The sequence below is a fragment of the Leguminivora glycinivorella genome, chromosome 4, assembly GCF_023078275.1.
Source record: "Leguminivora glycinivorella isolate SPB_JAAS2020 chromosome 4, LegGlyc_1.1, whole genome shotgun sequence".
Lineage (NCBI taxonomy): Eukaryota > Metazoa > Arthropoda > Insecta > Lepidoptera > Tortricidae > Leguminivora > Leguminivora glycinivorella.
Window position 1 is genome coordinate 4,655,466 of NC_062974.1, and position 13,444 is coordinate 4,668,909.

General features: G+C 37.7%; 1 protein-coding gene across 1 annotated transcript in view; it reads right to left on the reverse strand.

Moving 5' to 3' along the window:
• Positions 1-13,444, reverse strand: part of LOC125225040 (neuronal acetylcholine receptor subunit alpha-7) — a 216,611-nt gene that overhangs the window by 12,830 nt on the left and 190,337 nt on the right. Inside the window, exons 10-11 of the mRNA XM_048128530.1 lie at positions 11,633-11,742; positions 7,105-7,331 (exon numbers count right to left, since the gene is read on the reverse strand). Of these exons, the coding sequence (XP_047984487.1) occupies positions 7,105-7,331; positions 11,633-11,742 (337 nt within the window). The remainder of the gene's footprint in view (positions 1-7,104; positions 7,332-11,632; positions 11,743-13,444) is intronic.

The window sequence follows — 13,444 nt, forward strand, 5'->3', positions numbered from 1 at the left end:
GCCAGCTGCGCTCTCGTACTGTCAGCCACAAGCTGCGCCGGTGCTCGCAGCTCGTCACTGATGGCTTTTCCATAGCATAAAGTATCTTTCGGCTGGCGGGTGGATTGACAAAGGTTGGAGCATATACTGTTTTATAGGCTAGTTTGCAGCACTTTCACTCATTTTAAAAGTTTTTTTTACGTTTAATATGACACCCATACAAAATAAGAAGAACGTATAACACTTATTCGTTTTTGTAGACTAATATTGTGTTGTAAAACAATCGAGCGATACTAGGCTTAAATGACGTATTTGACATTTTTTACAGAAAAAATGTATATACGCTTTTTTAGACTAGTATCAGTTTAAAAAATTGATCAAAATCCTACGCTAAAACTACGTATAACGTCTTGTACGTATTTTTAGCCTAGTTTTTCACTTTTACGTACTTTTAGGCTAGTAATACTGGATAGCATGTCAACCTAACCAGAGCGTAAAATAACGTATATCTGCATATACGTTGATTTAGCTTAGTTTTGTTAAATAGCTGCTTTTTTGGCTAGGAAATCTTGGAAAATTAGTGCAAATACTGCCTTTTTAGAGAAATTTTCTCGGAAACTAGGCAACATATCGAAAAACGGAAAAAAGTGGTCGATGCAGCTTAACCTGTACATTACGAATATTACTATAAGTCAATTTCGGCAAAATGTAGAATAGCTGCCTTTTACCTTAGGACGGCAGACCGTAGTCAACTAGGAACCCTTATAGTTTCGCCATGTCTGTCTGTCCGTCCGTCCGTCCGTCCGCGGATAATCTCAGCAACCGTTAGCACTAGAAAGCTGAAATTTGGTACCAATATGTATATCAATCACGCTAACAAAGTGCAAAAATAAAAAATGGAAAAAAAAATTTCATTCCAACCCCAACGTGTGATATATTGTTGGATAGGTATTTAAAAATTAATAAGGGTTTACTAAGATCGTTTTTTGATAATATTAATAGTTTCGAAAATAATTGCTCCTAAAGGAAAAAAAAGTGCGTCACCCCCCCCCCCCCTCTAACTTTTGAACCATATGTTTTAAAAATATGAAAAAAGTAGAACTTTATAAAGACTTTCTAGGAAAATTGTTTTGAACTTGATAGGTTCAGTAGTTTTTGAGAAAAATATGGAAAACTACGGAACCCTACACTGAGCGTGGCCCGACACGCTCTTGGCCGGTTTTTATTTTTAAGACCAAAAGTTTGTTAGAGGAATTATATCCTGAATAATAATTATATCGATTAGCTTATTAAAGTCAGTACTAACTTATCTTTCCACCCTGTTAGTATAAACCATATACAGAGTGGGGCCTGTAACAAAGGCGAAGAATTGAAGTCTAGGCTATTCTCCTTATACTGATCAACATTAATGTTCGGCGACTTTTAAAAATAACTTGTATTTTGATTTTTATCACCCTTGAAAGCTTTTTCTAAGAGGTATAATGTATTGCGAATTCTGTTAAGTCTAAAGTGTGACAGACAACGTCAATGACAACAATAATGGCGTTCATTGAAGCTAATTTTTATTTGGTATGAAAAAATAAAAAATTAAAGACTTCATAATTTTTAAAAGTCACTGAACAAATATTGATCAGTATAAGGAGAATAGCCTACAGTTCAATTCTTCGCCTTTGTTGCAGGCCCCACTCTGTATACCTACTCCGTATAGACAGATAAAGTCTAAGAAAACGTACCTCAGTTCCATACAGAAAAAGCTACGGTGGCCTAGATGGCATTACACCTTTGGGGTACGCTCAGATAGATGGCGCTAATATTAATATTTGACATTTTAACACATATCAAGTGAAGAATATGGGCCAAATTGTCAAACTGAGGTTCAAAAGTTTTAAGCCTGTGTCAAGGGATGGCAGCCTATGCACTGTGATTACACATTTTACTTCGACAGTAACTCTCTATAATACTCGATCCTCTTTGGTATAAACATATTATATACAATTATGTGCACAAAACCAAACTTTACCCCTTTCACGCAATCGTAAGGAAATTATGTTTAACTTGTTTGAAACTCTTAACTAGTGCGGCAATATAGCCACCATATGTACAGTATACAAAATATAGGTAGGTACGTATTACCTATACTCTTGATTTGATATAGATATCACATTATATGTAGACGACACTTATCACAAAGCCGAAGGGTTTACGGTTTTGGTTGTTTGAAGCCGACTACAAGGAATTTGTGGGTTCTGTTGAAGCCGTCCATCTACAAGTGTGTGGATTCCAAAACTTGCGACAGACGTATTCAATACAAATTGCCTGGCATGTCCAATCTTCTTCTTTCCTATATCTATAGTTAGATGAAAGCTACCTTCGGAAATAATGTCTAAACCAAATTCTGCGATCGCCAAAACGGACGTCAGACTCTCATGAGCCGTGGAAAGAATGCCGGGAACGCTAAGTTTTTTTTTATCCATATTGTTTCCCATTGCTGGGCAAAGGCCTCCCCTGTTTTTCGCCACTCGTCTCGGCTCTTTGCATGCTCCCGCCAATCGCCACAAAATGAGTCCAGGTCTTTCCGCCATCTCATTTTTGGCTTACCTCGGCCTCGGGTAATTTGTAGTGCCCATTCGGTGGCTATTTTGGCCCATCTGTCTGGATGCATCCGACAGATGTGTCCTACCCCCAAAAAAAAAAATATTTTAAACTTAAAATTCCGTTCCTACCAAAGCCAGCAAAAACCACTCAGGCAAGTTCCCAGGAGACAGGGATCCTCATTATTTAGAAGCAGTTTCGTAAATTAAAAGCAAAAAGTCGCGGCTGTCACGTAACTTGTGAGCTTAACAAAGCTTCCAAGTTGCGTCGTTTGCCGCTGATTTAAGTCTGCTTTCCTGCGGAGAGGCGTGTCTACCACAGATTACTTACCTTCGATGAGCATATGAGGGTTATATCCAGACATGGGGTGGAAATTAGGAGTAACTCAAAAACTCCTTAATTTATCGCCCGTATTACGATTACTCACTGTACATATTATGTGACCGCGTACCGTCGTATTTTCTACATAATCCTTCAAAATGCCCCGTGTGGTGTTTCTTCCCGTGGGTGTCGTAGAAGACGACTGTGGGATATGGGTTATATTGTGGCGTGGGCGAGAGGCTGCCAACCTGTCACTGCAATGTTACAATTTGGATTTCTTTCAACCCCTTTTTGCCAAGAGTGTCACTGAAACTTAGTAGTTCATGTGCTCTGCCTACCCCTTTATGGGATACAGGCGTGATTGTATGTATGTATGTAATCCTTCAAAATATGGAGTCTGTTTGGCGTAGTCGCTACCTACTTAAGTACCTGTATGTTAATTTGTGTGCTTGGTAAAATAGCTCGTTGATGAGGCTGCGTTTTAACTAAAATACGAATTGCCTCGGCGCTTAAAGCGTGATTACGCGAGTTATTTAGGCCCAAAGATTTCAAGGGTAAGGATAAGACAGTTCATATAAATTCGACTGAAGTTTTTGTATAAATGGCGGACTTAGTGCCAAAAGTTTAAATATAAAAGTGGAGAAGGAAGGTTTTAAACCAAGATATAAATGTATAATCTTAAGTCATCAATATCATCATATACACCTTCATGGAGACCATAATTATAATGCAAGAGACAGTTCAATCAGTACCTACTCAAAATTTAAATGAAAATTATACATATATGAATGTTAGTGGCCAATCATAATTATATTACCGAGGAATTATGGGGCTCTACAAAAGGGAACGCAGTAAGTATGGGGTTCTACAAAAAAGGAGTGTACAAGTTTCTAATGGGTCGGCAACGGGCATGTGACACCCCTTGACTCCCATTGCAGGCGTCCATAGGTTGCGGTGATCACTTTCCATCTGGCGGGTCGTATACCTGTTTTCCACCGACGTGATATGCAAAAAAACACTAATGGAAAAGTGGTACCATGCCATCATGACGTCACATACCCGTCATCTAGGGGTTAAGCTCGCTTTCGTGCACAATGTCGTGACGTTTACTTGAACCATTTTTAGTGCGCGCATGACACGTCCTTACGAACTAATATATAAATCAATGTTTAGGCCCAACTAGCTGGATAGAGTCTGTGTAAATCAGGCTTACGGAGGTCGTATAGACGTCTCTGTAAATGGGCCTTAGCGCGGCAAGTGTTTTAATAACGCTTTTAATGTTGGTGTAATTATGGGCTTAGGCTTTCACTCTTACTGACGATGTGTAAATGTATGCTAGTATATTGAATAGAATAAGTAAGTCCCAAACACATTTAATGTTCGTAACGTTAAATGTATTAGGGAGTTACTCATTTTGAGATAAGTATGTAATTTAACATTGTCTTCGGTTACTGTGATAGTTAATTATGAAATAAAGCTATGGAAACGGATTAAATCGCGTATAATGAATTTACAATTCATCCCGACGTTTCGAACACTTTACAGCATTCGTGGTCAACGGTTGACCGGGAATGCTGTAAAGTGTTCGAAACGTCGGGATGAATTGTAAATTCATTATACGCGATTTAATCCGTTTCTATAGATTTATTTCATATGTAATTTACTTTTGCTCTAGTTACTTGAAGTGCTTTATTGTGTTAAGCGAATTCAATTCAATAAGGTCATGGAAAAACTCATTTTATACAGGGTGAAATAAAAAGGACCGTTGAAACTTTGCATAGCCTTTTTCAACCGAAGAAATCGAGGTTTGCTAAATAAATTTTGAATTTTAATGACATAATATGTTAAAATTGACAATTATATGTTAACAACCCGCTAACAACCACACGATCGTATCAGCTCGGGTGTAAAGGGATAGTACTTTTGAGGTCATAATGAACAACTTTTACTATAAAAACAATGCTGAAATCGCGAAAAAAATATTGGCAGTTCCATAGAAGAGCATTTCTTTTTGGCGTTTTTTTTTATTTCGATTTTTTTTAGGGAATTTTAGGTCACTTGTACGAATCACGAGTACTTTCAATCTCACGGGGAGACAAAAAGGGTTTCCATACATTTTTGATACTTTCCTCTTTTGATACCCCACACAACATGTACGGAAAATGGAAACAAAATAAGAAAAAATCGTATGGGACAATTTTTTTACTACTAGGATTGAAAAAGCTAGTGATTCTGAGTAGAAATAACATTTTTTTTTTTCAAAAATATCAGATGTCATAAAAATGGCGGAAAAAAAAGAAATGCTTAGAAATGAGCGGCATTATGACATTCGGAATGTATGGAACAGACGATTATTTTTTTTGCGATTTCAGCTTTGGTTCCATAATAAAAGTAGTTCATTATAACCTCAAAAGGATAATCAAATAGGTAACTTCAATGACATAACTTATTCAATAACATTACGTCCATGTAAATGGATATATGCCTGCTTTAGCGTCTGTCAAGATAAATCGACAATTTATTGAAGGAGGTTCAGGGTAGTTTCTGGATGGGCGCGAGCATTATGTAAATATAAAGGTCATTATGTAAATATCAAGGTATCTTTGAAAAAGTATACAGGGTACCCGGTAATTAATGGACATCATCCATTAATATGGACAACCTTTTAACCACCAAGAGGGCACCTTATACTGGTCCTGAAAATCGACTTTAAGGTTTTGTAAAAGTCGCCTGGTTTTCGAGATTGTTACACTTTTTAAAATTTTAGGTAGTATTAAAATTTTAAAAAGTGTGAAAATCTCGAAAACCAGGCTTTTACTAAACCTTAATGTCGATTTTCTAGACCAGTATAAGGTGCCCTCTTGGTGGTTAAAAGGTTATCCATTAATTACCGGGCACCCGGTATAGGTATGAAACTTTGAGCTTTTTTCGGTACATAAAATTACACAACGTTGGGAGCAAATCGCATCACATTTTTGACAATTTATCAAATATTTGACAGAAATTGGTAACTGAAATGAAAAAGTCGCCAGAATAAAAGATGACAAACGCTACAATCCAAATTAGAGCTAACACACCCAACACTTCGTTATCTTAAGTAAATAGGTATCATGTCATTTTATCATTATGTGTAAAAATTGTCAAATAAAAAACGAAGTCTCAGATGTGCCAGCCCTAACCCGACCCAGCATCCTTATATCATCACAATAGTAGCAATATGTTATCTTCTGTCTACTGATGTCATAATAGCATCTCTTTCGTTCTTTGTTGGTAAGATCAAGAGTAAGGAAGATAACAAACATGACCTGAGTCGGAAGGGGCATTTTGGCGAAAAAGATTCAAATTTGTTTTACTAAAAGAGGCAAATGTAATGTTTTTCCTACACAGAATCACGAGCCATTTCTATCCTACTAGGTGAAAAAAGCGTCCCATTTTTAGGGTTCCGTAGTCAACTAGGAACCCTTATAGTTTCGCCATGTCTGTCTGTCCGTCCGTCCGTCCGTCCGTCCGTCCGTCCGCGGATAATCTCAGTAACCGTTAGCACTAGAAAGCTGAAATTTGGTACCAATATGTATATCAATCACGCCAACAAAGTGCAAAAATAATAAAAAATGGAAAAAAATGTTTTATTAGGGTACCCCCCCTACATGTAAAGTGGGGGCTGATATTTTTTTTCATTCCAACCCCAAAGTGTGATATATTGTTGGATAGGTATTTCAAAATGAATAAGGGTTTACTAAGATCGTTTTTTGATAATATTAATATTTTCGGAAATAATCGCTCCTAAAGGAGAAAAAAGTGCCCCCCCCCTCTAACTTTTGAACCATATGTTTAAAAAATATGAAAAAAATCACAAAAGTAGAACTTTATAAAGACTTTCTAGGAAAATTGTTTTGAACTTGATAGGTTCAGTAGTTTTTGAGAAAAATACGGAAAACTACGGAACCCTACTCTGAGCGTGGCCCGACACGCTCTTGGCCGGTTTTTTTTATTTTTTTCACTTCGTCGCCATTTTTCAAACACTATTCAGCAGCGGTTACAAAGTGGAAAGAATGCAAAATAAAAGAAAATTTTGGGACCATTTTTTGTCTCCTGTTTTTTGTTCTATATCGAAAGAGCTTGTGATTCTGAGTAGGAAAAAATATACTTACCTTAGAAAATATGTGTTTGGTGATTATTCTTGCAAAAATGCCCAAACTATAAGCAACTTACCCTGGCCCCAGATTCCCCGTCGATGCCGTACTGTTCGGCGGCGGCGGACCGTGCCGGAAGTCATCGTCTATGTCCAGCACATTCGCCAGCAGGGACTTGGACGACCGCTCCTTCAGCTCTAGCTCCCGCATCCGGTTGGACAGCATGATGGTCTTGCGCGTGATCTTCTTGCCCGGCCGCGACATGCGCAGGATCCACGGCAGCCATTGGAGGAGCACGGATTTTATCTGGGAAAGTGGGGTTCATGCTGTTAAACTGTTTGGTTTTGTTTTCATTTCACAACAGTAACAATGAGGAGGCACACTTGGTTATGACAGATGGCGCCACCCTATTAGTCCATACGTGAGAGCGAGAAGATGATGTGTTTTTTCTCTCTCACACATATAAATGACAGTGACATGCCTAGACACTTGCACAGGCGCCGCCTGCGGGATAAAATGTCAGTGTGCCTCCTCATTGTCGCCTGACAGTGATTCTTCATAGTTCATTGCCTATACTCTTCATCAATTAACAAACTCATAGAATTATTACAGTTTACAGTTTAAAAACTGTATAGAATCATCTCTCAAATGGATTGGGGCCACATATTTAGCTCTGATACCAATAATTAGTAATATTTCAAAGGCTTCCTTGTTTGTTAATTTCATAGATTGCCCAAAATCACCTTGTTGGCTTTTCATATTTATATGTCCTATTTCCTAGTTAAACACACATCATTTTTGTATATTTCAAAAAAGTCTTGATTTCAGGGAAATCGTGGAATTTATACATTTACGAATTTACAAGGCACTTACTCAAGACCACTTATTTTATTATGATTAATTTAATTAACCATTTAATGTTGAATCAGTATTGATAACGATATTATTTTCATCTCAACCATTAACAAAGTAAAGTAAAACCACTCCTTGTTAACCGGCAGGTGGAAGGGTAATTGGATAATTTCGATACAGCTAATATTCTTGCGTAAACAAAAACAATAAACAATAAACTTCTGTGTAAGAATGTCCTATAATATTTATTTATTTATTTATTATTTAACTTCACTTAGTGACATCATATCAAGCCGTCGACGGAAACAATTTCATTTGAAAGTCAAGCCGTTCCCTCGCTCCGAAACCCTTGTTTAAATTTAGACGAAAAGCGAGTTCCCCGGATCTGGTTTTTCATATAATATAACGTTACGAGTACATATTGGAAATATTTTTAAATTTCAAGTATTATCATCCTCTCACATGTTTTATTATTGCAAATATTTTAGTGAATAATTAGTCTCCTTAATTTTTTTCACATTATGTCCACTATAATTGAAAATTCGGCATTGATCAGTCGTAGGGATATAATTACATAACTACATATACAATTTGGCAATATCTCGAGACGAAATCCAAACTTGTATGAAGAATCGATAGTCCCTAGCCTTTCAAGGCATAGACTTTTCTCTGTTCAAGGGAATGATTATACAGGAGCTCAATATTTACTTCTCCTGTACATAAATAACGATTATTTAAAAAAAGCAGCTGTGGTCTTTGTAATTACACAGTGCGAATGGGTAATTCATGTATTGGAAATGGATAAAGTATGTTATACTCAATATTAATGGCAAAGGACTGTTTTGGGCAATATTTATTATACTTATTTCTCTCGCGTTTGTGAACATTTCATAAACATTTTATCAGAGAAACTTCATTATGAGGCTTAAAATTTTACAGTTAACAGTTTTTCGTACTTCTGTAGAAAAGAAGTTTTATTCTGCTATAAAAGTTTTGATAATGTTTTGCCTGTTATTATATCTATATTACCTACCAATAAATAGCACCCAACTGTTATACAGGGTGTAACAAAAATGGTGGTGATCCGTTTAAGGGCGTATTCAGTATCGTATTCTCATCAGGAAAAAGTCTTATCTTTGTATGGAGATTCGACCGATTCGCGCGGCCCGTCTCATACAAAAGTAAAAATTTTTTTAGCGAAAAAAAAATTTTCTTCTACTTTTTCCTGATAAGAATACGATACTGAGTACGCCCTTAAACGGATCACCACCATTTTTGTTACACTCTGTATATTTTTAACTTTATTAAACGAGCAAAATTATAATTTATAACTGTACGAACACTTATGCCTCACATTCAAATTTTCTGTTTGAAATCTCTAATCACCGTCGTATAAAGCCAGGTAAAGATCAAAGCACAAGGAAAAATTAAACGCACTCGACCGAATCTCGAGAAGTCCTTAGAGGGCTACCGCGGACATTGAAATTTCGTCTCTCAATTTCTTCCTCTCTAACTGTATTGAAATGACAGAGGCGGAGTTACCCAAATCTCTAATTACGCCGGCGTGCCCCTAGGGGTCTATTCCCGAGTTTTACCGCGTCGTTATACGTTTAATTTTACCTTGTGATTTGAGCAGTGTGTTCATATTACAACCAAAAATCCTTTACATTTAAATTACACTTGATTTGTTTGAGATTGAGTCCGTTTTAGTAAGTTATTTGATCCCAATATATGAAATCCCCAGCCACTGTTTCAGATAGCCCTTTAATGCCCGAGGTAAGGACATTATTTATTATTTCTTACCTATTTACCTACTATGGTATATTGTCGGTGTAAGTTAAACCCAAATGGTTATCAAACTAGTTTCTAAAACACCTATCTACTATATACAACATAATCTACACAAAGCAAAGCAAAGCGTTACTCACCCATTTAGGCATCTCATACATGTCAGCAGAGCGGTGGTGGTAGTTTATCACCACGACGGTAAGCACCACCGAGGACGCGACCATGAACATGATCCAGTTAAAGTACGTCCCTGTGTACAAGAGGCTAGTGAACAAGGACACCCTAGATGGATCCTTGTTGGACATGTGTCAGTGCTTTTGTTTCGTGGACGTATTTCTACTTAGTGCCTTGGATTTGGTAGGAGTCTTGGCTTTTAAGTGCACTGTCGATTACAATTTTGTAATTTGTCTTGGCTTTTAAGTGCAGTCGCGATTACAATTTCGGGATTCGTCTTGGCTATATTTTTTCTTAGTGCTGTGGTGAGACTTACCCCTTTATTCATAAACGTTCACTAAAGTTATCAAGCCGATAATAGTTATTTGTTATACAAGGGGGCAAAGTTGTATTTTAACGCCGAGTGTGGAATTGATAAACGAGCAAGTGAAAGGATTCTATAGTTGAACCACGAGCGAAGCAGGTGGTTCGAGAATAGAATCCTAAACTTGCGAGTTCTTTAACACACAAGAAGTAAAATACATTTGCACCCGAGTGTAACACAAAACTTTTCCCCTCACTATAGCGAGGAAAGTACAAAGCAAAAAATGCGTTTATCACTACTTCCAGTAGTTCCACAGGTGGTAAATCATCTTTATTACTAGATTCACCTACTTTTATCAATTTTGAAGCAGTTAATTTGACTTTATTCAAGGTCAAATTACTTTACCCACTAGTGGATAAAATGCGTTTTTACCCGCTGGTATTAAAAGACAAAACACGTGTTTCCGGGCTAGTGAGAGGAAAAGTTCGTTTGTCCCTTTCTATCACACCAATACGTCGGAAAGAGACAAACGAACTTTATCGCCTTGATCACTTTAGCGAACGTTTATGAATAAGGGGTAAATATATTGGGAGTATCGCAAGCAGAACTTCTCTTCGGCAATATTCCCCAGCTCAGGTCTTGACTGCATCGTGGACATGGTAGCACAAGAGCGCACAGTGCACAAGTGCAACTATTTTAAACGATTACAAACTACTTTCGGCTTCTATGCCGTATTCTCTACACACGGATAAGCTACAACAGTTACTCACCCATTGAGGCATCTCGTACGTGTCTGACGTACGATGGTGGTAGTTAATGACCACGACGGTCAGTACCACCGAAGACGCCACCATAAACATGATGCAGTTAAAATACGTCCCTGCGCATAATAGACCATCAGCGAGAGGTTTTGAACCACTCATTAGCTCCTACTTTATACTTAAGCGTGGACGTTGGGACTTTCTAATACTCGTCATTTTTAAGCAATATTGTTCTAGTATTTAGGTAATCATTCTCAATATAAACTCGGAGGTGTATAATGTTCCAAAAACAGGCATTGTATTTAATCTGTACTAAATCTCATAATATCAAAAGTATTGATTTAACTACCAAGTGTAAATTTAATTGCCATTGACAATTTAAAAAATCAGACCAGTGGCCCATTTCTCAAAGCTTAAAAGTTACAAACTACAAGCGGAAGTCTCTATTCATAAAATTATTGTCATATTAGACAGCGACTACCATTTGTAATTTGTAACTTCGAGAAATAGGCCACTGTTATTTACAATCAGAATAAGGCTCTTAGAATGATGATGGATCAATTAACTCGGAAATATTTCCAAGACTTGCCAATAATTATCTAGAACAATATTGCTAAAAATGCACAAATTCCGACTGCATCGTGATCATGGTAACAACATCTACACAACATGAATGAATGATCCTAAACTACGACGCGCTAGCCCTACTACGACAAGCTAGGACTCACCCACTGTGGCATCTCGTGTATGTCGGCGGTGCGATGGTGGTAGTTCAGCACCACGACCGTTAGCACCACCGACGAAGCCACCATGAACATGATGCAGTTGAAATACGTCCCTGAACATAAGGGCACTGTTACACATCCCAACAAACGATTCTATAATTCACTACCTTTAAACAAAGGCGTATTCAGATTTGGTAATTTCATTTCGACCTTAGTAAATCGAACTCATAAATATGAACTAAGATTAAAATCAAATTGGCTACAAATTCGAATACACCTTTTCTTGTCCTTTGAACCCACGCAACAACGCCGTAAGTCATTTAGACATGATTTAGACAAACATTTTCGAAACGCCATTCTGACAAATGTCTGTCTTTACGATGGCTGCCAGTCACGTTGTCGCGATAAGGCAAAATCCTAAAACTATTCAGTGAGTATTCACCCTTTCAAAGATTACTAGACCAATCCAAAATACGGTACTAAAGATGGGCTATTTCGAAAGAACGTTTTTGTGTTTCCAATAGCCCACCGCGTATTTCTACAGCCATCGAATAAACAAGATGCTAACTTTGATGGACTTGTAAATTATTTACGTAACAAATTAATACAAGAATCAAAATGATTAACAGAGTTCCATCGTCTCTGTAAATTATAATCCACGAATGTTTGAGTAAAATTACTCATAAACAGCTCACAGTATCAAGGGACAGGGTACGTAGCCGAATGGCATAAACGCTCACGAAACGAAACGCTCGTAGATATCTATCTCTATCGCTCTTGCGTATTGGCGCGACAGAGCCAGACTACCTTTCGCGGCGTTTCGTTTTCGTTTCGCGTCGCAGAAATGCCATTTGTCTACGGCACCAGGGTGGCTAGCCGAATGGCACAATCGCTCACGAAACGAAGCGCTAGTAGATATCTATCTCTATCGCGCTTGCGTATTGGCGCGACAGAGCCAGCGGCGTATCGCTTTCGTTTGGCGTCGGAGAAATGCCATTCGGCTACGGGGCCAGGCCCCGTAGCCGAATGGCATTTCTCCGACGCCAAACGAAAGCGATACGCCGCTGGCTCTGTCGCGCCAATACGCAAGCGCGATAGAGATAGATATCTACTAGCGCTTCGTTTCGTGAGCGTTTCGTGAGCGATTGTGCCATTCGGCTAGCCACCCTGGCCCTGGATAGATATCTACTAGCGTTTCGTTTCGTGAGCGTTTGTGCCATTCGGCTACGCACCCAGAACAGATTAAAATAACGTTCCGTGCTGGAGATACGGGCCGGAAAATAAATAAATGTTAAATCTGAAGTTTGGGTAGATCCAGCACAGACCGTTCAATTTAATTCGTTTTTACCGAACTTAATGACAAGTTGTCGACATCAAACAAGTATACACAAATAAAAAGTGGAATATTTTAAGATTATCAATTCGATAGTGAACCTAAACCTGAGCTAGGTGGATAAGGCAATTTAAAGAGATTGTTTGATGACGACTTACGTACCTAAATAGAAGTGTTTCTTACGAAATTACGTATAATATTTACACCATTATAAATAATGAAAAACTTTCAATTATCGCTCCAAGAAATACCAAATCCACGCCCACGAGCGGTTTATTTATAAACGGTTAAAATAAATGTAAGTTCACAGAAACACTTCATTTAAACACACAAGAAGTAACTATTTTAAAATGACAATAAGTTAAGGTAATCAGGGAAAGGATTAACACAAGAAGAAAATTATGCGCTTATTGTGTTTTAGAGAAAAAAAAACTATTTAGTATTGATTCTAATATCTTAAATAATACATACGACTACCGACA